This window comes from Pagrus major, chromosome 17, assembly GCF_040436345.1.
Source record: "Pagrus major chromosome 17, Pma_NU_1.0".
Taxonomy (NCBI): domain Eukaryota; kingdom Metazoa; phylum Chordata; class Actinopteri; order Spariformes; family Sparidae; genus Pagrus; species Pagrus major.
This window is the reverse complement of record NC_133231.1, coordinates 30,541,330-30,569,320: the sequence shown is the minus strand read 5'-3', so window position 1 is coordinate 30,569,320 and position 27,991 is coordinate 30,541,330. Positions and strand designations below refer to the sequence as shown.

At 39.5% G+C, this 27,991-nt stretch overlaps 1 protein-coding gene across 1 annotated transcript; it reads right to left on the bottom strand.

The window, feature by feature from the left end:
- Positions 1-4,533: 4,533 nt before the first annotated feature.
- LOC141012230 (uncharacterized) lies at positions 4,534-27,335 on the bottom strand. Its single transcript, XM_073485658.1, has 26 exons — positions 27,132-27,335; positions 24,927-25,011; positions 23,769-23,834; positions 22,808-22,980; positions 22,460-22,591; positions 21,459-21,512; positions 21,252-21,305; positions 20,958-21,011; positions 20,650-20,703; positions 20,391-20,444; positions 19,460-19,513; positions 18,697-18,750; positions 18,345-18,398; positions 17,700-17,744; positions 14,100-14,153; positions 13,961-14,014; positions 13,090-13,143; positions 9,768-9,839; positions 9,504-9,539; positions 8,080-8,124; positions 7,946-7,978; positions 6,793-6,939; positions 6,389-6,565; positions 6,072-6,162; positions 5,499-5,576; positions 4,534-5,224 (listed from the first exon to the last, which is right to left on the bottom strand). The coding sequence occupies exons 1-26, from the start codon at positions 27,150-27,152 to the stop codon at positions 5,019-5,021; spliced, it is 2,001 nt and encodes a 666-aa protein (XP_073341759.1). The 5' UTR covers positions 27,153-27,335; the 3' UTR covers positions 4,534-5,018.
- Between the last annotated feature and the right edge of the window lie 656 nt (positions 27,336-27,991).

Sequence of the window (27,991 nt, the reverse complement as noted above, 5' to 3'; positions counted from 1 at the left end):
AGTCCAAGGATCCTGAGTTAGTCGTCAGAAACACCAACACTTGCACATTGCTCCGACATCACAGACCGGATCCTCTCAAGTCTGCTTATAGGGCCACTAGCTACACGGCTAACAGAGCTCACGGCAGCTAAAGTTAGCAACACTGACTGAACATAGAATGCTAACCAGGTAGCCACTGGCCTGAAAACCTCTTTTTTTCCCCAGTGGTCCAAAGCTCCTGTGCTAGCCGTGTAAACACCAACACTCCCCTGGTAGTCCAGCTAGCTGCATGGCTAACGGAGCTAACAAACTAACAGTAGCTACAGTCCATGATACATAAACAGAATACGGTTCGCAGTTACTCTGGTGATTCTCACGTATTGCTCCTTTAAGACTGAATAATTTTTCAAGCATTATTAATCGTTCCCAGTCCTTTACTGTCCTCTTTTGGTGTGATATTCTATATATTTGACATATTTTATAGATGTAGCAACTCACAATAGAAATGCATTGATTCAAATACATTTACAAGACGGTTTGAATACACTTAATAAATACTTAGTAACACTTAGTAAATACAGCCCCCGGAGCTCTGCTGTCCAAAGTTCAGGTGATACCACATTCACCTGAGATCAACTCGAACCTACCGAAGCTAAAGCCACCCGCCAAAACAATGTTTACGTCTAATGTTTTGAACAAAACCTTTTTGCAAAGCGGGATGAGCTCCTGGTTCCAGAGGTGGAAAACATCAGTACAAAAAGATCAGCAAATACCGGATTCAAAGTTACAAAGTTACCTGTGAAAGCGACTATACCACTTAGTACCACGCTAAAAGCTGTGATTGCACTTTAAACCCTTTAAGCCATCATCAATAAGGAAGATTTTGAAACCAAAGTGAGGTTCTGGGGGTCCTAATTGTTAAAAAAAATAGATTTACAGGACAGTTTCCTGCATTCTGGTGACATTTAAAGAATGAAAATAACAAAATAATGAGTAACAACCTTTAGAGTGGTATGAATGGTAAAAAAACACTTCCTGAACCAGCCGACTCGTCCACTTTGCAAACTGCTTGAGTGATTTTTAAAAGATTTTAAGCACAAAAAACTTCCTGAAATAAATCTTTTGGAAATAGTTTCTGTAGGTCACATAGGTCCTACTCACTTTTAACTGGAATTTCTCAGAACATCAACCCAACAGTACAATTTTGACATCTTAGCTATTTTTGGTCAAACAGTACACACAGGTTTTTAAAAAAAAAATTTATTTGACCTTTAATGTCGAGATGCAGCTGACAGACTTGATTCCAGTTGGTATAAGCTCTAAAATGTCCGCACGGCTCCAACATGGCCGCTGTTGGGGAGTTCTGTGGGTCCAGTTTCTCAGATTCAGGCCTTCGTCCACACGTACACGGGTATTATCACGCAAATACTCCAACATCATTACAAACACTCTCAGTTTACATTTGCCAATTATGTTACAAGCACGTAAAGAGGATCTTTTTCTTAAATCTCCATTTTCAGTGGCCTTAAACACCGTTTATGAAAAAGTTTAATTTTAAGAAATACCTGTGAACGTGTGGACAGAGCCTCAGACTCTTATTACTCTTATTTATTTTTATAATTGAAGGAAAAGAAAAAGCACTGCCAGCTTTGATTGTGCACTGTGAACTGTCCCGATTTTTACACATCATGGCCACAAGTCATTAAAGGGATCAACATCCAGTATCGGTCCTGCTGTGGTCCGAGAGTGTCGGAGCAGGAAAGAGCATCTGATCAAGCTGCTTATGCCAGTGAGAGCACAATATGATGAGGGGAACTGCATCGTTAATCTGGCGGATTAAATGGAGAAACTGTGGCAGAGATCAAGTATAATGAGATTATTGAATAATCTACGTTTCCTCTCAGTGTTCGACTCTAAATAGTATTTAAACTGACCTCACCTCAGCTGCTAATGGCAGTTAAACTACTTTTAATTTTGTGTATTTTATGCGTTTGTCTGCTTCATTATTATTTTTAAAAAAAACATATAAGCTATTTGCTGCTTTAAAATGTGTAGATATAACTTTTAATGCTCTTTCACAACACTATCACTATCTGAGCTTGTATTTTCTCTCCTTTAATTCATTATAACTGATTCATCTCTCGTCGTCTCATAAAAACATTTCGTTAAGTGAAAGAAACACATCGGTGTAATCGTTCTAACTGCAGACCTGCCGACGCGTTTTGACCTCAAAGTCTGAACAAATGTGCAGCAGTGCTCAAGTTTAATAGCAAGAGGCAGCAGCCTGCTGAAAAACAGAAGAAGAGTTCGACCAATCGTAGCGGCGGGTTCGTTCCACCTGCCTTCACCCGCCTACAAAACAAATATGCCAGCGGTGACGATTGATGCTGGTCATCTCAAGACTCCAGTCCAGATCTGAATGTATTCATTTTTTTAAATAATGTAGTTTTTAAAAAGCAGATATTTATCAATGAAAAAGAGCCGATAAGATTTTAGATTTTTGGCCGCAAGACTAATTTATATGAGCTGAATTTCTTCGAGGTTGTCAGGTCTGATATTATGTGACGTGACTCGATGAGTGATGTCTGTTTTTAACTGACAGTGACTTTCAAAGATCTCTTGTGTGACTTAAAAGTCCAAATACTTTGTTTTTCAAACCTCTAATGAAATTATATGTGAGATACAGTCAGCTGTGTTGCAGTTATGTCTACTGAAGTTAGCATGCTAACCAGCTAGCTCGTAATAGTCTGACAGCCTGTAGTTTCAGCTGGGAGATGTAAAAGCAGCCAGTTCACTACCGAGTCTAATAAGTCAACAACATAAACTCACTAAATGTGAAGAAAGGAAATATTTTCCTTCTAAACAGAAAAATCCAACCGTCCACCGTCTGAACTCAAGTTTCTCTCTCTGACTGAACTCAGACGAGCTTCATCGCCTCGTTAACTCATCGTCAAACACACTTCATTCAAACTGAACCACAGTCACCAGATCAGTGTTGGATTGTCTCCACAGTCACCTCTGGTTCGGTCCAAATAAACCCTCAGTTCACAGAGTAACATGTGGAAATATTCTGGCTCTACGCGACATTTTTTTAACCGCCCGTTACCAATAGGGTCATTTAGCTCCACGGCTAACTGAGCTATTTGCTCACGACAGCCAAAGAGTTTAGCGAGCAGCAGTAAGCGGTTCTGCTGCTCCCTGTACGTTTGGAGCTACGTTTGAATTCTGGTAATTTCTGACAAATTACACCTTTAACCTTCGACGTAAATCTGGACAGTGAGCCAGATTAACAAATAACCAACATAATAAAACTTTTGACCCAACTCTACTCAAGATACTTACTCAGGATTAAAAATAAATATAACTGAATCCCCTCAAATTGAGACGTTCTCGCCTGCCGGTAATTTTAAATTTAGTTTTCAGATCATCTCAGTCCCTTCATCAAATCTGTCATTCAAACTAATCAATCTGGATCACAGTCTGGGTTTTTAACTTCAGTATTTAAGCTCCTCTGATGCTCTTTCCTACTTCACGACTAAAGCAGACCACATCACTAACATCGGGCATTAAGCTTCCTCTCTGTTGGTGCTGTGTCTGCAATACAGTCGTCTGTGTGCCAAATATCAACACCAGCTCATTGTTGTACAAGTCAGGAGGAAAAATGGTGCTTTTGTTGTTCTTGTTTTTTAGATATAGAATTGGACACAGCACACTGGATTTGTGTTTGTATTTTGTTTTGGCTCTTTAAAAAAACGTGAACGTGCCAAAACAGATTCCTCGACATTCAGTATCTGTTGCTTGACTGTGACTCCTTCCGGAGGACAAATGTGAAACCAGCACTGAAATTTAAACATCTTTGTACTGTAATCATTTATAATCATTCCCTCATGTAGTCATAATCATTCCCTCTCACAAAATGATGTATTATTTTATATAAAAGGGACCAAAATTCATGTGCAATGCTTCCTGTGTTGCTGCTAAATTGTCTTCCTAATAAATTATATAAAAACTTCTCTGCATTTTGTCTCACGATTTATTAAAAACGACGATGTGTAGTTTGTTGATGAATCTGAGTGTGAGAAGTTCAGATTTGAAATTTCATGAGCAACATAAAATGTTTGATGTGAAATTTTCTGAGAAATCAATCGACATTTTTTATGTTGTCATAAAATAAAATAGTTATATAGTAAAATGACAACATCGTGTCATTTAAAAGTTTAAACTGGAGACTTGAATTATGCTGGACGAGATGTATGGAGACATTTGTATTTTCTGGTTGTTTTTAAATCAAGTCTCCAGCTGCTTCCGTTGTTTAGCAGAACGCTGCAACTCTGTTTTACTGTGAAGCTCCAGAAATGTTTGGTGGACTACGAGACTTCAGCTGACTTTATATCATCATGAGGGGGAGGAGATAACTGGGTGAACTGATCATTTTAAAATGTCTGATTTTTAAAAACGTGCACCCTGGAAGCAGGTTCTGTCTGTGAATTATCTTCTCGGGAATATTTTTACAGCACAACCTCTTTCCAACACTGAAAAACTGAAGACTCGGAGTAAAAAAACATCAGACAGTTTATCTGAAACATCTTTCAGAGCACAATACATGTATTTGAGATACTTTACAAAATATTTACAAAAGACTTTTTATTTTTATTTTTGTGTATTTAACCAGAGAAAATAAAAACTAAACCGAAGGAGTCTGCTGGGAATCATTTTGTGTTTTTTATCAAATATCAACACATCAGATGAAACTGGTCTTGGTCAAAGTTGTAGCAGTATTTCGATCTTTATATTCACTTGCAGCCTCGTCTGTCTCAGATGATCAGTCTTTTCCACCAGCGGAGCGCCCCACAGCTCTACACTTGGTCCTCTGACATTTTAAACAACAGTCAGTGAAGGACAGAATCAGTCGCAGCTTTTAAACAAACTATTCTCATAAATCTAACAACACTTTTGTCCCATTTAAACCCAGTCGTAACTCCAGCTGGAGTTCAACGAGATGAACCTTCAGGTGGATCCTCAGTTTCTCGTGTTCAGGTTCAGATTTTTGAACTGACGGGTCCTTTCACCAGGCCCTGCTCTTTACGCATCACCGGCGCGTAAATGCTGCAGTCCCGTGCCTCGCAGAATCCCGGCACGCCTGCGATCCCGACCATGCCGCGCTGACCGACTGCACCAGGGAAGCCACGGGGACCTTGGGGACCCTCCATGCCGTTTTTGGGTTCTGCCGGGTTACCTGGCAAACCTGCAGAGTGGAGATCACAACAGGTGATGTAACACCAGGTTTATAAATTCAAGTCATGACCTTAAAGTTTGAGGGAAACACAGAAACACATCATCTGTTAACGATGTTAAAAAACTGGGATTAAACAGAAACAAATCATCTAAAAGTAGTTATAGTTTACATTTTCTCTTTCAGAGGAGCCAGCAGCTCAAAACTGAGATAAAATCATCTTGATACAGATTCTTAGACTGACGTTAACTCATGAATGATTGTGTGGAGATGAACAGTGACACACCTCTGACGCCTTGTGGTCCGTCTGGTCCCGACAGACCTTTACCTGGATCACCTGCGAGGCCTTTACCTCCTTTTTGACCTTTTGAGAGAAACACAAAGATCTTCTGAGAGAAAGAAACAAAACTACAGAACTGCATTTAGAAAAGCTTTAAACTTCTTTGCTGTCAGTCGTCAATTTAGCTGTTTATACTTTCTTTTCATCAAACTGAAGATTAATATGAAGCACAAAGGTTTTTCCACAGGATGTCAAAGACAACACAGCCAAAAAACGTCTTTATTCTCACGTAACTCAGGCTGAGATGAAAGTCAGACTGAAAAGTAAGAAATCCACAGTGTCGAGGAGGAAAATTGAATAAATGCTGTTAATTAAAGAGAATAACATGATTTAAAACATGATTCAGACTCTCAACAGCCTGAGGCGTTAATTTTAAGAGACAAATCATATAATCAAAAAATTAAAAATGCTGCTGAGCACAAAAATAAATAATTAGAGGGAATGACGAATGAAAACCTGCAGCACAGAGCTCAGTGGTGGACGTATTCAAAGGGAAACGTTGTGAAAATGTGCTCTGACCTCTTTTACCCTCCGCTCCCTCCTGTCCCTCCAGTCCTCTGTCACCTTGAGCACCTCTGGCTCCTTTGGCTCCAGTTTTTCCGGCTTTACCCTGAGAGGTGGAGGCAGAGACGGCGTCAGATTAGTGCTTTAATTCAGGGAGAGCAGAGAAACAACGTAACTCCTGACATGACTGTATCAGGTACATTTACAGTCTTAAAGTACTTGTACTTTCCTTCTGTATTTTATTATCTTAAAAAATATTAGTGTAAAATATAAAATACTGAGGAGAAGAAAAACCACCACAGCAGTCGGAGTGGAGGATTTTATCTTCTTACACGTTTGCCTGCTGATCCCGACGGCCCTGGAGCTCCCGGCGGCCCGATTAGCGTCCGGTTGTTGATGGGGCAGCCCTGAGAGCACTTGGCCCGGATGGAGGAGGCGTACTGGGACATCTGGGCCGTGATCACACCTCTGCAGAGCTGCAGGACCTGCTCGTCAGTCAGACCAGGACCCTGCAGGACAGAAACCACTCAGGTTAAACAAGTCTTTTACTCCTTTATCGATCTTAAAAATCAGTTTATTTTACGTGTAATTGATGGAAACAGCTGATGAGCTTTAGCTGCTTTACTTTGGTCATGAAAGATTTTATAGTCGTGATCTTGTCCAATAATCTTTACAGACAATTTAAAAGCAGTTTTAACATTCTGGTGTTATGAAGCACACTGATGACGTCACTCACACTGGGACCAGGGACTCCTTTGGGTCCAGCTCGGCCTTTGACACCCAGGTCACCGAGTGGACCGCGCTCTCCTCTGGACCCTGGGATGCCCGGCGGTCCCACGGGGCCGGGACCGCCGGTACGACCGACTGCACCTTTTGGTCCGCGCTGTCAGAAAGAAGAAAGGAAAGAGGAAGAAGTAAAGATTAAGTCTGTGATTAATGTTTTACTCAACTGCTTCCTGCTGGTTTATCCTGAAAACAACATCATCAGATCGTCGTGTTCATGTCTGAGGTTTTATTACTTTTAATTACTTTCACTCTCACTATTTTTCTCCTTCATAATCAATCTGTGCACTGACTCTAATCTGAGAGCAAATCAAGGACAAGGACACTTTTATTGAGACTTTTATTGGAGTGATAAGAATATATTGTGTTATTGTTTTACGACTCAAACCTAGTTTTGTTTTCAAAACACTCGTGTTGTAAAAAAATGACAAATAAATGGACCTCGTCCTTTGAATTGTTCCAAGCAGAAGTAATTAGAAGCCAAACCCAACGAGTTACTTTACACCTACAAGGTTTGTGTGACGTCACGTATATTTCAGATGTTTTGAAGCAACAAAGTGAGAGTTTGAGATCAGTTAAAGGGACAGTCCACCTCAGTTTACCTGTATTTATCCATCTGATATAATAGAACCAGACGTCACTCGGCTTGTGTTGCTCAAAGTTCTGACCCGATGACTCAAAATTATCCACAGATGTTGTTGTGAGCAGTTTCATGAAGGGAAAGTAATAGTAATCCCTTACACTACTAGTTACTGGGGAAAGTAATATTACAGTAATGAGTTGTTTTATTAAAATATTGCATTATTATTTTAAGGCCATATTGCCGAGCCCTACTAGAGGAAAAATATGTATTTTTTATTTTGTCCCTTTAAATGTGCTTTTATAATAGTTTATATTATAAAAATTTAAATAATTACACTGTAAAGATTTCTGTGTGCTTTGATTCTGTTCTCTGTGGTTTGTTCTGGTGTTTCAACACGATGAAGAAGCCTTATAATCATTTAAATTTGACTTTAAATGTATTTTACAACTTTAATCTTCCTTTCCAAAACCTATTGTGTGTATTTCTATGACGTGAAAGTAGAAAATGGAAATCGAGTAACAACCTGTCCTTTGTCTCCACGGTCACCTCCGCTTGCCTGGAAGAAGAAGAAGTAATTAGTGAGAAAATCCCGGCAGGAAACAGGAAGTGAAATGTAGGTTTCATCATCATCATCAGACTGTAAACAGGTAAAATTACCTTCTGTCCTTTGACACCTTTAATGCCTCTCTTCCCTGCTGCACCCTGCAGGAAAAACCCAAACACAACACGTGATCAGAAAAACAATAACAGCATCTGACTGACTGACAGAATAAAGACCGTCTGAGAGTAAAACACTGTCAAACAGGAAAAACAAGGTTACACAAGAGGAAGTAGACGAAGGGAAACTCCCGTCTGAGGTTTATTTCAGTTCATTTCATGTGTTCATGCTCGGTGGGTTAAAGACTTTCATGAACAGAAGATAAACATCAGTTTTAATTCTCAGGTTAAATCTCGTTTCCTCTCATCTTGAGCGAACACTCGAGTAATGATACGGATAATCAAGTTAGTTGAACAGACACAGACAATGTTGAACTCGTTCATCTTTATTGATTAGTTCAGTTTTATCTCTCAAATAAATTTATTTTTCTAAATCCAGAGATGTGACTCGAGCTTTGCAAGTCAATGTTTTGATGAGTTGCAACTCGACTCGACAGAAAATAAATGACTCGACTCGACTCGTGACTTGACTTGAGACATGATGACTCGAATGACTTGTCTGTGTTGAATTTAGTTTCTTGTAGTCTGGCTGTCAGTATTTCACTCTTTAAAAGTGATTAGGAGATTATTATATTTATAATTATATTTATTTCACTGAATCTCAATAAACAAATTAAATTGATTGTTATTCTTTGTGAATATGTTGGATTAAGTTGTCAGTAATATCTTTATCTGACAGGTACTTTATCTCCTCTCTTTATAAAGACTGGATACTACAGGTACGACTGATGATTCTTGGGTCGGGAGACTTGGACTACTGGACTTGATTTAGTGGATTCAGTCAATCAGCTGCACAGGAAGTGAAGTACTGATGTGTCAGGCTGTTTATTCATTTACTCAGGGGAGTTTCCCTGAGAGCAGCGCCCTCTTTGTCGGTCATGATCACATTCAAACACACCTGGAAGCTGCCCGGTACAATCACAGTCTGATCTGTTGGCCACTGAGCAGTTAGAGTTAAGCGCCTTGCTCAAGGGCACCTCAGTGTTGGTAATGAGGGAGGGGAGAGTGCGTCCTTTCACTTTGCTCATTCAGATTTAAGCTGCCTGTCCGAGGATTGAACCCGAAACTGCACAGCTCCAGAAACTCTCTCAATCTCTGTGAAATGCTTTTCTGAGCAGCGATGGAAGAAGTTCTCAGATCTTTTACTCAAGAACAGTTTGACGTCAAAAATAACTCATTATGAAGCATTTCAGAATAGTGTGCGATACATTGTTGGATTAAGTTAATGCATTAATGTGTTTGTGACTTTCCACCACCGGCGCCGACACAAAACAGCAACATCCACCGAGCATCTCACCAGTGATGGCTTCAGTTTAAAAAACATATTCTCTGAGAAGAGTTTGCTTCCATGCACAGACTCTCACCTTCTCACCATCTGGTCCCGTCTCACCTTTGGCCCCCTGGAAGAAAAACAAACAGACGTCCAACACTCAGCGTAACGATGAAGCACACAACACAAAAGGCCTCATCGCTGTCACAATTATATTAAATTCCCAATACAAGTGTACAGAAAAAAAATAAGATGTGTGACATTTTACATTTTGTTTTAAAACTTCATGTGTCAGGTGGAAAAATAAGACTCTGATAATTAATTAATATATTTATATTGTGTTGTTGTTTGTACCCACAGTGTGGCCCTGCAGGCCCTTTGGTCCCGGTTTCCCTGGCACTCCGGCATCTCCTTGCTCTCCTTGAGCTCCCTGTTGGACAGAAACATACTCGATCAATCAATGTGATTAATCCAGGATGAGGAAATGAAGTTTACGATGTGTAAATCTTCTTGGTTCTGTTGTGTTTATTGTTTGTTTCTTCTCTTTTCATTGACACGAGACATGATTCTGAGGGATACAAGATATATTTTGTTATTGATGAGCTGATGTTTCTTCTCTTTCTATGCATCATCAGATTTGTAAAGAAAAACATTAAAAAGGGAACTTCAGACAAGGAAACAGTTCACATGAATACAACTATAGAGAAAGAAAACATCACCAAGAGGAAGTTAAAGACCTTTACTGTGAAAAAACCCTTCGGTGGGTATTTCACCCTCATTCTCAAAATGTCACATTCGAAGAAAAGGTCAACCAAAGCTTTGTCTTAGACTGACTTTATCTCACCATCATTTCAGCTTCTCGTAACTATCAAGTCAAAACTTACTGTGCAGAAAGTTATAGGAACTAAAATATCACATCAATCTTTCATGCTGACACACAGAAAAAAAAAAACAGTTTGAAAATGTCCAGACTGTCTGACCATAAAGGTTAAAAACAAAGATCTGTTCACTGTATGAATCTTTCAGACTCTCGCTGTGTGAGAACGGCAGGTTTGGGGGTTTCTGTTTGAGAAGGTCGATTCAGAACCGTTTAACTGATGAAAAACTACAAATCTCTGAGAAACCTCAAATTAAAACTGTGAGAAATCAGATCTGCCGTCGGTTTCTTTCCTCGTCGTCTCCACTCGTCTCCTGTAGAGTACCACAGGGTTCTGTACTAGGCCCTCTTTTATTTTCTTATTATGTACTTTTTGGTATAAAATGCTTTTGGTTTTTCTGTTTGTCAGCATTAAAAGAGTTTATGTGATATTTTAGTTCCTATAACAGTAAGTTTTGACTTGGTTGACCTGTTGACCTTGACCTGTTTCACTGTATGAATCTTTAAGACTCTCGCTGTGTGAGAACGGCACGTTTGAGGGTTTCTTTCTGAGTAAGTTTGACTCTGAACAGAAAAACTTTCAATCCTCTACTTTATAGAATACAACATTCCCAAACAAGAGAGACTGGTGATCCGTGATGGTTTCCTGTAATTCCTTGCTGAGACGTTTTCAGGTTATAAAATCCTCGATGACAAAAAGCTTCTGATGGCTACAGAGAATAAAACTCATCCTCAGCCCTGAAAACTTTTCTGACATCACAGTGAATACTCTTGGGCTTCTGTCCTCTCATACAAGAAATATAGGTGTTATCTTTAATTCTGAAAATTACAATTTAAATTCACAACACACGCTTTCTATTTACTCCATTTACTAATACATGATATTCTCAAGGTAACGATTCTCATGCTTTTATTTTGACTTCATGGATCGACACATTCGTAGTTTTTTAATGTTCTCTATAAACGTTTTGGACGTGTGAACAGATGTTTCCTCTGCAGATGTGAACTCCGGATTAAAATACTCTTTAATCTGACGAAGCTCTTTGTTCTTGTTTCTTTCTCTCGTAGGGACTTTACCCTTTTTGTTCCTCATTCAGCTCTCGTGACAACAGTAACAACTGTGGAGCCTCCCAAGAACTGAACTTTGGGAAATTTCTCGAGAAATTAAGAACTGCAAATGTTTTTTAATGACATGAGGTGATACTTTGAGGTTATGAGTAATTACTTTCAACCACAACTGACTTCTTCCGAGGAAACTGAAGGAAAATTACATAAATGATTTTTTTTATTTAACTTCCCTAATGGATGTATTTTCAGCAGGATTTTCCCCGTGGAGTTGTGATTGGCTGATCTGTGTTGCAGGTTTGAATGCTCATGTCTGAGGCACAGTGTTGCCAGGTTGGACAGCTTTGCAGGTGTCCTGAACTGAGTAGCTTTCATTTGCTTGTTGTGAGTAAATCCCCGACTGAACACAAATCCTGAGGTCAGGCGAAGTGGTGAGTAACTTTCACATTGTACTTCAGATATTCTTTTTGCTTTCCACCGTACAGTGCATGACATGAGAGTTTAAATAAGTCTTTGTTTCAGGGCAAAAATAAAACAACTAAACTCTTTGTTTTCCCTGAATGTTCTGCAATCACAGGAAAGCCCTTCTTCTTTTTTTAAACAGAAAACAGACGTCATCCTTCATGTTTATTCTCACTTCCCTTTTATTAACGTCAGCAGGCGAGATGTTGACAACATGTGCAAAAATCAAAATGTCAGGACACCCCGGACCTTCTAGATTGACAGAGAGGTTAAAACAGGATAAAAACTGAAGAAGCAGAGGTCAAGATGTCCTGACTTTTAGTCCCCAACAAGGGTCAAACTCCAAAAAAAGGCTTTCTGTAAATGTTTACTATGGTGAAGCTCCATCAGATCCACAGAAGACATTAACAACTGTTCAGAGGCTGATTTCTCCTCATGAGGAGCAAATTAACTTTTACAATTTAAAATCTGCAGAGTGCCCCTTTAGTAGGTGTTTCATCGCAAAGTCTAGAGAGCCAGCGAGCAGACATTCACACCTTTCTGTGCAAAGGTAATTTGACTGATAGATCAAGACAGAGGATTGATTCTTAGAAAGTTTCATCTCAATTGTTTTTAGATGCCTGAAGAGCCTAAATATTCAGTATTTAACGATAAAACAGGTTGTTTCTCTTATTTTCTGTCTTGTAAATCATCTCACCCCACACTTATCTTACAATCCCTGACAGGTCTGGATTTCTTATTTGGTCCCGTCTGTCCAACAGATTTGCTCCAGTAATGAAGTCTGCAGAGGCGCTGATGACGACTTGATTCAGACTCCAAAAGAGTGGACATGATGATATAAACAGTAACAAGAGTCCACCTCTGAAAATACAAGAACCTGAAGATATCTTTTTAGCCTGGCTTTTATTTAAGGTGGCTTGTTTATCCATTGTCTTTATTTATTTATTTATTTTTCTTAAGACTCTTGTGTCTTTTGTCTTCTTTTGTTTTCCTGTTTTGTCCGTGCTGTTTGTGTTTTGCAGACGGACTTTGGGCTGCATGTCTGTGTGAGAGCTGCTATATGAAGTTGAGTAAAAATGGGGGATGAAATGTCCGGCATCGTACTCAAAGGCACTTTTAACAGGACATTGTTGGGATCAAACCTACAGGACAGTTTCTAACACACACTTTCGACTCAGCAGGTGTTTTTTTTTCTGCCCATTGACTCTTCACAATGTCAGGAATCAAACCCGCATCTTTAGTGTATTTAGCCCCGATCATCCCGCTGCTCACTCACCACAGCGCCGACTCTGCCTCGAGGTCCTCTCACACCACGATCCCCCTCACTGCCCTGCAGAGGAACAACAGACATCATGAGACTGAGAACAAGTTCAGCAGCTTGTTTTTATCCAACAGGCTGATTTTACAGCAAATATTCTGACTTTACATTGAAGGAAAATCACAGATATTAGATTATTGTGTTAAACAATTCCTCTGTAAATGTAAGGGTCAAGTATGTTTCTTTAAAGGAACAGTTCACCCAAAAACATTTCTGGAGTTTCACAGTAAAACAGAGTCGAGGCTTCTGGAGTTTTGGATGTTTAAAAGAAATGAAAAGCTCCAGAAATGTTTTGTGGACAACGAAACTTCTCCTGACTTTCCATCAGCAAGAGGAGGAGATAATGACTGAAATATCAACTGACTGAATCATTTCCCCCTGTCGTCATTTATATTATGTACTAACAATAATAAACAGTGCATCTTATCATTTCCTGCAGTTCTGTTCATTTCCGTTCAAGATAACTGGCAGGAAATTGTTCTGGATGAATCATCAGTACAAACAATACGACACTGAAAAAAAATCCAATAAATTTAAACTGTCCCAGACATAATCCAGTCAGGAACATCCAATCAGAGAGCTTTAAATCTTGTGGATGATGGTGAGGGGAAGTTAAAAGTTGATTCCACATTAAAAAATCCCAAAATTTTGAGATTTGACAAGATCATTGAGGTTATTAAACTAATTACTAATTAAAACTGAGGTAAAAATAAGTTTAAAACGAGTCCTAAATCCCGGTGGTCAGAGTAGCTCTATCTATTCTGAATCTGAAGTTTCCCTTGATGCCACTGAGATCTCACTGAAATGCAGGAGCCATAATGTTCGTTACCTTTGCACCAAACAGTCCCGGCTCTCCCATCACACCTGGGACTCCTATAGGACCCTGAGGAGACAAACAGCAGAGGTAAACAAATAAAGATGGCGGACAGTTTGTAGAGATTTGTGACTGTAAAATCGAATCAACTCACATCTTCTCCGGGGTCGCCGTCACTGCCAGGCAGGCCTTCCTGACCTTGAGTGCCCTGAGAGATAAAAAGAAAAAGAAGAACTTGAGTCGACTGGTTTGACTGGTTTTAAAACGTCTCAGTAGCATCATCCAATCCTTTGTTTCGGTTTGTCTTGGGCCCTTTTCAGACGTGGTATTAACCTGAGTGATCAGGTGTGAGTCCATCACTTCACACCTGGCACACCTTGACATGCACCTGGAGTGATTACCTGTGATCAGATCTCACTTCCACGTGACAAATGGACACAATATTTATTTCACACATAGAACTTATTCGCCGAATTTACAAGAAGGCCCAAATAATTCAGGATTTATTTTAGACAGGGTTTCACAAAGTTTATAAAGTTTCCCCGAACTCAGCAGTTCACTAAATTTAGCGTTTCTTTAAGGGAGTCTGGGGACTTTCTCCACGGGGACACAGAAGTAGCCTATACTGGTTACTGTTTAGTGTATTAAAAATGTTTCTTCTGTCATAAATTGAGTGTAAATGGTGAAATCAGTGTAAACAGTGTGTTCAAACAACTGCTAAATGTTGGCAGGTCAGACTTTAGCACTTTAGACACAGAAGCAGACAGGCTGGTACAGCCATGCTGCCACAAACTGACACTTTTTACAAGGAAACACACAACTTACTGTTTTCATTTAATGCTGAATTTACAAGAAGGAGACAATGATTTCTTCTCACTGAACAACTCTCACTTATTCTCTTTATTTTACATCTGTACCGGTGTCCTGGGTGTAGACCAGTTTAACAGGACAGTACTGAGACCTGTACATAATGAAGGTTAGAAGACATGTCCTTTGTATGTACTTTTACTTTTGTGTATGTACTTTTACTTTTGTTTACATTGGCGTTTACATACTTTTTTCACTTTTGCTTTTATATTTGTGGTATAACACCCACAGCCTCCAGCCTGCTGTTTCTACAGTTTTGCTTTCAATTTTGTCTTAGTCTGAGCTTTGATCTTCTTCTCATGTGGTTTTATTTCCATTTTATTCATATGTACAAGCCTTTGAGGCGTACTGTGATGTGTTGATTCTTGATCTCTTGATTCCCACAAAGCTCAAAGCAACAGAGAAAACTTTGGGAAATTTCAGAAACTAGATCAGGTGCTTTAGTCATCCCACATGTGTCACTGGTGCTGCCCACATGACACAAGTAAACATAGTGATTATCACCTCACTTTCAGTTTTACCTTACCCTGTAAACATTACAAGTCAGACAGACAGTCTGCATGTGGTATTGACCTTAAGAACAAAAAGTAAAAGTATGAAAACCCGTACAGCAATTTTGGTATTTTCTTACTTGAACTGAAAGTTTCTGGGGCAGTTCTGTGTTGCGTGAGACATAAGACTCGACAGTCCTTAAATGAGAGACAGAAACTTTCTTTATTCCTCCTGGGAAAGTTCATTTTTGCAGAGCAGCTGCCAGAGAGACACTGACTGACTCATCCAGTACTGATCTAATCATCAGTGATTTACCCATGAGTCATGAGTTTTTTTTAGAGATGTCACAATTAGAGTCAGAGTATTGTGATTGTGACAGAGTATAGAGTCAAGAATTGACCACCTGCTGCTAACTACAGCAGCAGATAGCTACTTAGCTCAGTTAGCTGTGCAGCTAGTGGTCTGGATTGACAGCTTGCAGTGGTATTAAGAGACAGGTTAGCTGGTTAGCGAGCTAACTTTAATGGCTTCTACACTATAGTCTACTTCGACATCTTTAACATAACGTTAAAACTCTGACTTCTTCACATTCTCTTTGTTGTTTAAACACAAAAATATTTTAAACCAAAATTCTTACATATCGCTCCTCTAAGGAAAATGGTTATAATATAAATCAGTGAGCTCCAGATAAACTCTCAAAAACTACATCATGGCATCAACTTAATTGGAGAGTAAGAGCACTTTCGAGTTGCTTTTTAATGTCAAGAATACAAAGACAATCACATTAAAAAGGAAGTTTGTCCTCTGTGGGCTTCTGTACATGATGCATTGAGAAAAATGGATGAAATTGAGCTGATTTCATTGTTTCAAGGGGAATAGTTGATGATTTATCTGCTTTTGTTTAAACAGTGAGATAAACAGTTTGACCTTCACCTGCCCTTAGATCACAAATTCTCTATTTTTCACTTCTCTTCAGTCTGGATGAAACAAATGAGATGCCACATGGTGGTTAGTGAGCTTGTTGTTGAGCTGGTTCTTATTGCTTTGAGTCTTTAAGCTATGCTAGGCTAATCAGGTCCAGCTCTCTGAGTAAGTCTAATATATAAAAATAAACAAATCTAATTTCAGCAAATCATCAAGTTAGTCTCCCGTTCTGTCAGAGCTGCTGTTCCCACCGTCAGTCACAGTTTGTGAGCAGCTGGTGGTTCAGTGTTTTGTTTAAAAGGCCACAAACCTGCGACCTTTAACCTTCTGACTGGCGGCTGCTCCACACACTGTGTATTCATGTGTTCATAAAACATGACCCATCACATCTTCTTGCACATTTTGTCTTATGATTATTACTTACACAACATTACACAGCACTGTTCCTGTTTCTTGTTGTTTTCCAAACAGCGGTGGAATGTAAGTACATTTACTCGAGTACTATACTTAAAGCAATGTAATGTAACTTTTTCATCTTAAAATAACAGTTTCAGAATAATTTTGTCAGTCATGAGAGGCTGCATACCTGTAGGTTATGACCAGGTAAACTCAAGAAAATACATTACCACCAGTTTTATTTGACTAACTCTTGGAGGCCTGAAGAGGGAAATTATCTAATAATTTACAGGAAAGAAAACCTCTTGTTGTTTTTCTGATTTTCTGTCCTTTTTGATCTTCTGACAACCCCTTGATTTATTGTGTAGCCTGGTTGGAAACCCAGTCATCATCTCCTCCCTCCATGTTGATGGAAAGTCAGGTGAAGTTTTTGTAGTCCACAAAACTTTTCTGGAGCTTCACTGTAGCAGCAAAGCTAAAAGTGTTAGCACCCAGTTTGAAGCAGATGCATGAGCTCGATCAGGTGTCGAGGGTGAAAATAACATCTTTCCAAATCAATACATTTTTGCACATTTTATCTTTTTTTAAATTTTTTTTTTTATGTTACGCTCCAGAAATGTTTTGTGGTCTACAAAACTTCACCCGACTTTCCATCAGGATGGGGGGGAGGGAGGAGATGATGACTGCAGGTCACCTTCATCACTGAGATTCATCCTCTGGAGACGCTGAACGTTCACAGCTAATGTTAAAGGAACGTGGCTGACAGCGTTTCAGATATCGTGCACGTTTTAACTCAGAGTCACTGTGATTCAGAAGGAGGGTCGTCATCGGGAAACTGAAACACCACTGAAGCGGAGACTGATGAGCTCTTTATCACACCCACACACACACACACCCACACACACCCACACACACATACTGTACAGTCACACACACATACTGTACAGTCACGCACACTCAGCGAGGAATGTAAACCGAGAACAAACTGAGTCATATCAACCAATCAGTGATGACTAAAAATAGACGACTACTACTACTACACAAATGAAACCGTGTGTTTAGTGGATGCTTGTACCTTTGGTCCGCTGGGTCCGAATGCCCCCGGCTGTCCAGGATAACCCTGAAGAGGACAAACACAATATTTTACTCAGATTATCATAAATACATCTCAGCGCGCGTGTCTCAGCAACTCAGCAGCGTGATGTAATCTGTTGCTACGTAGACGGAACAAACTCACTGAAGGAAAACGACTGAACCACAAACAACCGTAACGTCAGTAATCACGTGTTTACTATTTACTTCTTCATCTGTCGTAACGGAAACACAATAAAGGAGGAACCGAAAAAGTTGTGTCTGTGTGATAAACTGAATGTAGAGGCCTTGTATGTACCATGCACATTAATTAACAGCGTTGGAATGTAACTAAGTACATTTACTTGAGTACTTCCATTTAATGATAACTTATGCTTCCAATTCACTTTATTCTGAAGGCAAATATTGTACTTTAGTGAAATTATTACCACACAAGGACTCATTTAATTTGGCAGTACATTTATGGAGAGTTCTGCCATGATAATAATCCACTTTTTAAAGCTCTAAGTAGGAGAGACTTGTGTGGGAAAAGTATCTGATCCGGAGCAGAAATCCAAACTGAATGTGAACGATCCTGCTCAGAGTGAATAATCAGAGATTGAGATGACGACTGAGGATCATTTCTTACGGTGTATCCTCTGTCGCCGACGTCACCTGGAAACCCGGGAGCTCCGGTCTGACCCTGCGGGAGGAGACAGGACAGTTAAAGAGACATCAGTTTAGCTATGACCTCTTTCTACCTCTGCTGGAGAGCAGATGGAAGTGCAACATGAACAGAAATGTTAGATTTTGCCTTAATATTCAGGAATTCAGTCACTGTTTTAAGCAGAAAACATTTGGTGAAAAGCAGAAATATCACCAAGGTGGGTGAATCGACTAATTTAAGTTAAGTAACATGTTGTGACTCTGTTGCATGAAAACAACATTCACGTGTACATCAGGAACATGAATATCTTCCTTTCCAAGTTTTATTTTAATACCTTCTGTCCGTCTGGTCCCTGACGACCCTCTTTGCCTTTGTGACCAAGAGACCCCTGAACAGAAAACACAGAGAAAGCAGCGTCAGAAATAAAGGAAAGGTTCAAAACAAATGAAAAAAAAAAAAAAAAGCATAAAAATTCTCGAGTTATGGACAAAAACATTATTAATGAGGTCGCATTGAATTTTGATCTTTGACCACCGAAATCTAATCATTTCATCCTTGAGTCAAAGTGGACATTTGTGCCAAATCCTTCAAGGTGTTCCTGAAATATCACATTCACAGGAACAAGGCAGAGGGACAGGTGAGAGACAGGTGAGAGACAGGTGAGAGACAGGTGAGGGACAGGTGAGGGACAGGTGAGGGACAGGTGAGAGACAGGTGAGGGACAGGTGAGAGACAGGTGAGAGACAGGTGAGGGACAGTTGGACAACATGAAAACAAAATGCCTCTGGTCACGGCTGTCATTAGGTGTTTTTTGTCGATTTGCATTTGCTTTACTTGGGAATTATTAAACTCTTTGGCATCAATGTTCAGAGAAGAAACAGTAAAACATCTGCAAACTAAGGTTTTATATGGAGATCAGGTGACGACGATGCTTTTACCCTTCAGTGTTTCAAACTTAAAATATTCAACACAATGTTCAGATTGAACAAAACAGAAAAATGTTGTTCACACTTCTTAAGAACAATAAAATCAGAATTAATCGCACATGTTAGTTAAAATAGTTTTATATAATAAGTGTGTGTTTGACTTTTTCTTACCTTGATACCTTCACCTCCGTTTGGTCCTGCAGGTCCAGCGTCACCTCGAGGGCCCTGTAAACAAACATAAATAAAGATTAAACAACAAACTGTGTGTGTGTGTGTGTGTGTGTAACACTGACTTCACAGGTTATAATTATAATGAATATACACTATAATATTACATCTGGCTGAGTAAATAAAAAGGATATTACAGCATAAAAACAACATATATACAGCAGAAATGTTTTGGTGTTGCATACTAATAAACTAAGAAATAAGTTCACATGATTTGATGATGATGATTTTGATGATTTAAAACAAAAGGAAAATTAATTTCACGTTGTTTAACAGCTGCAGCAGCAGCAGCAGATGTCGGCTGGTAAATCCCCCAAATTAACCACCAGCCTCCTTTACTGCATCACTTCCCTCTGATGTGGTGACAGAGGCTCCATGGCGGCAGGTTGATGGCAGGTGAGGAAAACAAAAAAGTCTGGGTGATTTCCAACCGTGAGAATAAACAGAAACTGGATCAACGGATGAAGGTCACCTGGATCGCTACACAAATCGGCCAGTGGTTTCCCCCGACAACTGAGAGCTGATGATCAACACTGTGTTGAATGTAAAATATCAGTGAGGTTTTCTATCTCATAATTGATTTTTGTCCCACTTTACAGTTTCCATTTTATTGTATTTAATCTCGCTGTATTGTTATAAAGAGGTCAAACACACAGAGCGGTAGTGATGTGCGGATCAATACAGATTTATCCAGGTACAGAGAGAGAGAGAGGCAGTGTGTAGCCATCAGTGGTGGAGGGGAGCGGATGTATATCAATAAAATATGTGAGATTTTAGCAAACAAACAGACAGAACTGGCACTGATGTATCAGTTTACATCAAACTTCGGTTCAGATTTGACTTGGACATGTGAGAGGCTGCGTTGTTTCCTTACAGTCTCACCAGGACCTCCGACTCCTCCGCGAGGTCCCTCCATCCCGATGTCTCCCTGTCGACAAGAAGAGATGTCACATTTTAACACAACACGACATAAACTTTCATTTTCACTGCTCATTATTTTATCAAATCAAACTGAAAAATTAAAAAAACAAAAACATTTAGAACCATAATACTTAAAGACAAAGTTAAAAATGTTACTAAAGGGAGAGTGATATTTATTTCAGACACCTGTGTTCATATTAAAGTGTGTTTACCTTCAGACCCAGCTCTCCGGACTCGCCTGGGTCTCCTGGAAGGCCAGGTTCTCCCTGTTGATGATAAAAGTTTCAGTTAGTTACAGAATTATTCATTAATTGATTATCTCGTATTATAACTCCTGACAGGTTCATTTAACGAGAAGAATCTTGCTCAACATTACAGCAACAACGCAACGTCTCGCTTCCTTGTTAAATCAAACGAACACTAATTTACAAAAAAATAAATGTTTTCGTGTTGCTTTAAGGGGACAAGTTTCATTTTCTTATATCAATAATAAGCAGTGTCGGACGGGCAGTGAACTCACCATGGCACCGGAGAAACCAGAAGCTCCGTCATCTCCTTCAGGCCCGACGTCACCCTGTAAGACGAGAGGTCAAAGGTCAAATCCAAAAGTTTTATTCTATTGTCTAAATCTTCGATGCCACTTTTCTGCCTGTTTTTACTTTTGTCCCTTGAAGTCTTTAATCTCATTTTCACTTTCAGGTTGTGTTGTTCCCAGTGTCAGTGTTGTCACTACAGCGTTGGTGTCAGGTATCACTATGAGGCATCATACATGTTGGTTGTAAGTCTCAGTGCTGCGGTTACATGATCTACTCACCACTGGTCCGGTGTCTCCTCCTCTGCCTCGAACCCCTTTGGTTCCTTTATAACCCTAAAATACAACAAAACAAATAAATTCAGAAATCAAACTCCCAGTGAGCTCTGCAGCAGCAGAAGCACCTGAACACGCAGCTGTAACTTGATTCTTATGTAATTCAGCTTTTCTCATCATGAGTGCTGTTATAATGTTAATAACGCCTCTCACCTCTCTGCCTTGAGCTCCTGGTTCACCAGTTTTACCCTGCAGACCTCTGGATCCCTGACAGGAAATGGAGAAAAGAAATCAGCAACAGATCAAGACAAACATCACCGTTTATTGATCCATTCCTGCACATTAAATACGACTGTGTGTCTGCAAAGTGACGCTACTTTAACCTGAAGTTCTCAGACAGAAACACACAAATCTCTAAATGCAAATTAATCCTTGTTTCCATCCCCGACTGCTACGTGATTATTAGAGGTGTTGGTTCATTGAGTTAAGCACCAATTCTCTGTTCAGAAAACAATTAAACCATTAAAGAAGAAGAAGGTGCGACAGGATGTCTGGTTGAACCTCAGACATCAGAAAACAGGATGAAATAAGATATTTCTGTTTGTTTCGTGTATTAATGTGAGGAAGGAAACATCAGATCTGTGTGAAGCGATGAGGAGACTGTTTTAATCTGATGCTGTGATTTATCTCTTCCCTCAGAAAGAAAACAGCTAATCAGCATTATTCTGAAAAGGTGTTCCCATCTACCACGATGGGCATTTAACTCTTTTACAAAAAAGGCAAAAACCACCCTAAGATGAGCGTTAAAACGTTGATGTCATTATACACTGCAAAATCTCCAGTACATTTGTCTTATTTATTGTCTCATTACTTTTAATACAAGACACAATCTCTATCTCTGCTGTTCTTACAGCTGAGATATCAAACACCAGGATGCTCTCTGTCAGACGGATATAGACTTTTTTCTCTTCTCACATGTATTTCCAGAAATTCAGTCTGTATATACTTGTACAAATTTATAGTAACCATCAGAAGACCTGGATGAAAGCAGTAGGCAGTAGAGAGTAACAGCGCCTCCTTCAGGCCAGTCAGTGTAATGTTTTCAGTAAACCAGGGGACTGTGAAGGTCGGCCTGTGTTTCTTCATCACTCCCAGGAAGCAGGATGGAGAATAATGTGATAAAGTGACTCTGATATCCTGAAGTGAGTCGGTACCTTCGGTCCTGCGAAGCCAGCGAATCCGGGCTCTCCGGGTTCACAGTTGCACTCTGTCGGGCCCTCTTCCCCGAGCGCTGCGTCGCCCCCAGATTCCTCCGACGAGTCGGTGTCTGGAAACTCAAATGGGACCTGAAGCAGAACAACATTAACCTGCATGAAAATACACACTGTAGACTGCCTGCTGAGATCCTGGGTGAAGATGACATTTTATCTTTTGCAGCACATAAACATTAGAAAAGGGAGATAATGAAAGTGGGCCTTTTATAACTGACTTGTGTTGATCTTGTTAAACTTTAATCATTTTGTTTTCCCAACTGAAACAGGAGCTGATACCTGCGCTCATACCTGCATGGTCTCTGTGTCCTCCTTGGCGTAGTGGGACTCGGCCGTGGTGGCGTAGGGGAAGGAGTCCTCTGTGATCATGGTGACCTGGGTGGGGGCGGGGCCGTAGGGGTCGTAGTCCCCCTCCTCGGGCCTCTGGTCCTCGTCGTAGCTGTGAGTCGGCTCAGGTGGATACTCTGGTGGAGACGACGGGAAAACATTAAAGTCCTGGGACACAAAACATTTCTGGAGCTTCACAGCAAAACAGAGGTGAAGCATTTTCCTCAACAACTGAAGCAGCTGGAGACTTGATTTAAAAATGGAAAAAAAAACAACTTTAAGCTTTTAGCTTCGCAGCTACTGTGAAGATTTCAGCTTAAAAAAAGGTGAAAATAACATATTTTCAAGTCAATTTTGGATCTCGGTGCTTTTGAAGACTTTGATTAAACCGGACAAGCTGTATGGAGACATTTCATGCCCTTTTTCAGTTGCTTGTTTTTTCCATTTTAAATCAAGTCTCCAGCTGCTTCAGTTGTTTAGCAGAATGCTGCAACTCTGTTTTACTGTGAAGCTCCAGAAAAGTTTTGTGGACGACGAGACATCCCCTGACTTTATATCATCAGGAGGAGATGATGACTGCATTCTCATTTTTGGTCAACTGTTCCTTTAAGAACCTTACTTCATTAAGCCACAGCTAAACTACAGCTGAATATGTACATTTTTATACATAGACAGTATCGTCACCATGAATATTTGCCTCATTGATGTTTGTTTCTTTTGTTTTTGTTTCTCATCTCTACTTCATTAAACTCATATGTAAAGTTAAATAAAAGAATGCAGAGATGTTTATTTACTAAATGATGAATGTACGTTTGTTCCATACATAGTAAAAAAAATAGACTTGTTGTTTTGTTGTGGACAAAAGCACATGCTGCTGGTCATATATAAACAGGTAAGAATAAACAGAACGAGTCACTGTGCTCACCTGATTGAGGAGAGACGACGTTGTCATAGTGGTCGACCAAGGAGCCTTCGTAGGTGTGTTCCTCACCTGGACAGACACACACATCACACAGCATCAGACCTGAATCAGTGGGTTCACTCATTCAGCACACAGGTGGCTTGTTAGTCTGGATGTATCGTTCTTGTTTTGGGTGCGAGAAATCCCGGGTTCTCATTTTCAAATCTCAAATATTTCTTCTACAATATGGAATTTAAAATAAATAAGATAAATCTACGATGCTGCATTTGCAGGAAGTAAAAAATGACACAATGCAATCAGAAAAGTAACTAAGATACTCAAGTACATCAGAATTGAACTCTCCACCAGTGTAAATACTGAAGTAACACTTCCTGGTTACAGCAGCAAACAGACTTTCAGCAGTTAATGTGTTTTGTTTTTGTTTAAATGTTAGATTATTACAAAAATAAATCTTTTGGTTTTCACAGGGATTACAGATGAAAAAGAGCTCAGTAGTTAACTCAGGCACACTGATGTGTCGACTGAAATGCTAATTAATTTGCATTTTCCCTGATGAATAAATAAACATATAAATAAATATTTTGGTTTCATGCAGCCAATCAGTCAAGTCAGAAATCTTTAGATAAATCTGAGTTCTGGTAAATTTTGTTTGTCATTTTTTATATTTTCTAGACCAAACAATTCATCCAACATTAACATATTTTTACTGAGCTGTCTCTTTAATATTTAATATAACGTTTTCCTACAAATGGAACAGTTTCTTTTCTCAAAATAAAAGTTGTTGACCAAAAAACATGTAATTGTTTTGCTTGTTTCGGCTGTTAATGATCAATAAAACTGGAATGTGTTTTGTGTCTGTTAATCACGATACTGGAGTTTGTAACTTTGATACAATACCTTGAAAAATATCCACGATCGATACGTAAACATTTTATTAAAGATATATATAACAGGGGTTGTGTACTGTGTTTTAAGAACAACAACAAGTTGATTTACTCTTGCGAGTGGGAGGAGGTGGTTGAATATGTGAACTCGCTGTCAGAGGGAAAGAGAGGGTGAGAAAAAGCAGCTGGTACCGGTGGGAAAGAGGGTTGGAACTGTTTCCAATATTCAGAATCAATATGTATCGATATATTGATATTTTTGTGTGGCAGCTCTGACCTGAGTGGTATCCAGAATATTCCTCCTGGCCGAGAGAAGAGGCGACGCACAGCGTGAACACCAGCAGCCCTGAGAGGAGAGACGCCTGCAGGGGAATAAAAACACAGCAGCATTTATTTGACACCATCTAAGTGAGTCTGTCTCTGCGTGTGTCCAAGTGGACTACATTCAAAAAGGAGATTGATTTTGCGGCTGCTGAGGCCTTGATGACGCTCAGCTGGTGTGTTGGTGAGAATGAAACCGACTGAGAGGTTTCTTTGTCAGGAGGAAAACCGCTGACTTCTTCTCAGACTCTTCTGACATTCCTGAAGCTTCACTGTGAGCCTGAACACCGACCGAGGAAACCTGAACGTTTAACCACACATGGTGAACTCTGACACGAGGTCAATGAACCTAAAACTCACCAGAAACATAATTTCTTTGTGTGATTTCTGAAATCACAGACTGAGCTTGTGAGAAAATGGGTTATGGCAGCTGAAATATTTCTACTCTCAAACTTTCAAATCCACTTTTCATGGCTGCATCTCTACTTTTAACTTAAATGATCTTTTAAGTTAGAGAGGGAAAGTCATGGACAGGTGACAGGAATGACTGAGGGCAGGAACTTTTCTTCATTTTCTTTTTTAATTTCTTTCAGGAGAACTTTGACTGGATTCTTTGATTTTGTAAAAAAGTTCAGAAGTATGTTTTTGTTAACTAGACTTAAAACAAGAAGGCCAAAACAATATGAAGATGAAAAGTCTGGACAGCACTGAACAGACACTAAAAAACATTCTCATTGACGTGTAATTAAACATTTCTGCCACATTTCTATGTCAGAAGTTTTATCCTGAAGAGACTCATTCAATCATTCCCGGGTTTGCTCGTTAAACAGTAAGATGGCCTGTATTTTCTTTTGCCCAAGCTAACTTGTAGTTAGCCTGAGCATAAATCTAAAAATCGACTGTAAGAGGAGCTGCAGGACCTCTGGGGCAGTGAGGTGTGACACTTTATGTTTAACATGTTTTGATGGATACTGGTGGTTATTAAACAAAAATAATCCGTCATCTTGTGGGATGAAACGCTGCTTCTTTTGTTATTTTCACCGAGTGTGATTGTGTGTGACAATAAAGGATCTTCTTCTCTTCTTCTTCTCTCAGAATAAATCCTTTTTGTTGTACTAATCAATACAAATCGCCTGCAAACTCCTCTGCACTGAAGACCGACACTGAGAAAAATCTTCTTTGTTCATTAAACACAATAGAAATGATCCACACAAAGCCTCCAAACAAAGACAGACTGAATAAATCGTCCTTCTTTGTTCAACACATACTGCTGAATGAAGATGAGCAAGTTTTGAGTTCCTGGTACTCCAGGTGTAAGCATGAAGCAGATAGTTGCATCTAAACTGAGACCAAATATAAAGACATTTAATTAAAAATGACATTGGTGTGTTTCAGTTGGTTCCTCTGTTCAGGTCTTAATAACAGTCAAGTGTAAAATGAGTCTCGGTTATTAAAAACATGTTGGAGTGTCAGGGAAGTGTCAGGTATATTCCTGATTCCTCTGATTCTCAAGCTGACGACTGGAGCTACATGAATTGTTGATCAGAAGATTTGATAATCAATGACACATTTAATAATTCGTCCAGCACAAACGTCAAACATTTGCTAGTTCCAGCTTCTTGAATGTGAAGATCTGCTGCTTTTCTTTGTTATTTCTGACAGTAAATGAAGAGTCTTTGGGTTTTGGACTGTTCGTTGAACAAAAGAAGCAAATTTGAAGACGTTACTTTGGGTTCTGGGAAATTGTGACAGGGATTTTTCACAATTTCTTTGACACTTTATGGACAAAACGATCATTGTGAAAAAAACTGTTAATCGCAGCCGTACTGAAGACATCCAACTACATTTAGAAAGAAATAATATTTCAGTGAAGACATCACATATTCAAATTTGAGGCAAAAATGCCTTTAAGGTCTGCTACTTTGACAAAAACCTTTTATCTAGTGTCCAGTAACTGTAACCACACATGCCAGTTTCTCCAAAAGTCTCTGCAAATGACATTTTACACAATTTTCTCTCAACTACCTGCACAAGGAATAATTCAAATTTAGTCCCGGTTGATCCAAATCAACTAAAATTCTGCCTCCAGTCCCATCAGGGGGCTAAATCGGACTCCACACCTGCAGGGCCCCTGACCGGACCCAGACCGTCAGCCTCTTACCTTATCACTGGAGGCTCCCATGGTGCTGCAGAGTCCACCAACACCAGACCAAATCCTGCACAGGACACTTTCAGGATACAGATGAGGACAAAAACGACCTGATTTAGCTTTCCCTGAGCACTTCTCCTCACAGCATGATCACCCCGCTGGTCCCCCCTGTCCTCTCTCTGTCTCCTCACTCTGTCTCTGCAGGATCCCTCAGGTTCCCAGGCACTGACGGGGTCCTCGCCGGCTTTTTTTTTTTTGTTCTCGTCCTCAATCTCTGCGTCTCAACAGGGTGAGAAATACCTGAACCAGGACCCAGCACCAGCAGAGAAACACCAAGACAGAGAGAAAGAGAGATGGACAGTGTCATGGCAGCAAAGTCTTAACTTTGAACCTACATGATTCTTTTCACCTAATGTTTACTGCTGAAAGTGACTAGAAAACTTTATATTGTATATTTTAAATGAAACGTTATATCAGTTTATCACCTGCATCAAAATTATGTGCATGATTTCTTTTACTTCTAAACGTCTTCTTCTTCTTACTTATAAAATCTGTACCAAAACAAGTACTTTGCTTGAAGCCGAACTTTCCACCAAATTTAAGTCAGTTTATAGATTTCCTAAAGTTTCCTAAAAGTATTAAAAACATCTTAAACATTTAAAATTGACTGAACAAATCAACTGTAAAGATTTTAAGCTTGAAAACTTTAAGTAAATGTACATGTATCTTAAAAATGAGAACAAGGATTTATTCCTCCAATGTGAGAACTCGCAGATTTTGACTTAACACCACCGTAAACAGAATATCTTTGAGTTTTCAAAGCGTTTAATGATGAGCGCAGAAACTGCCGTTCATCATTTTCTAATGACAGA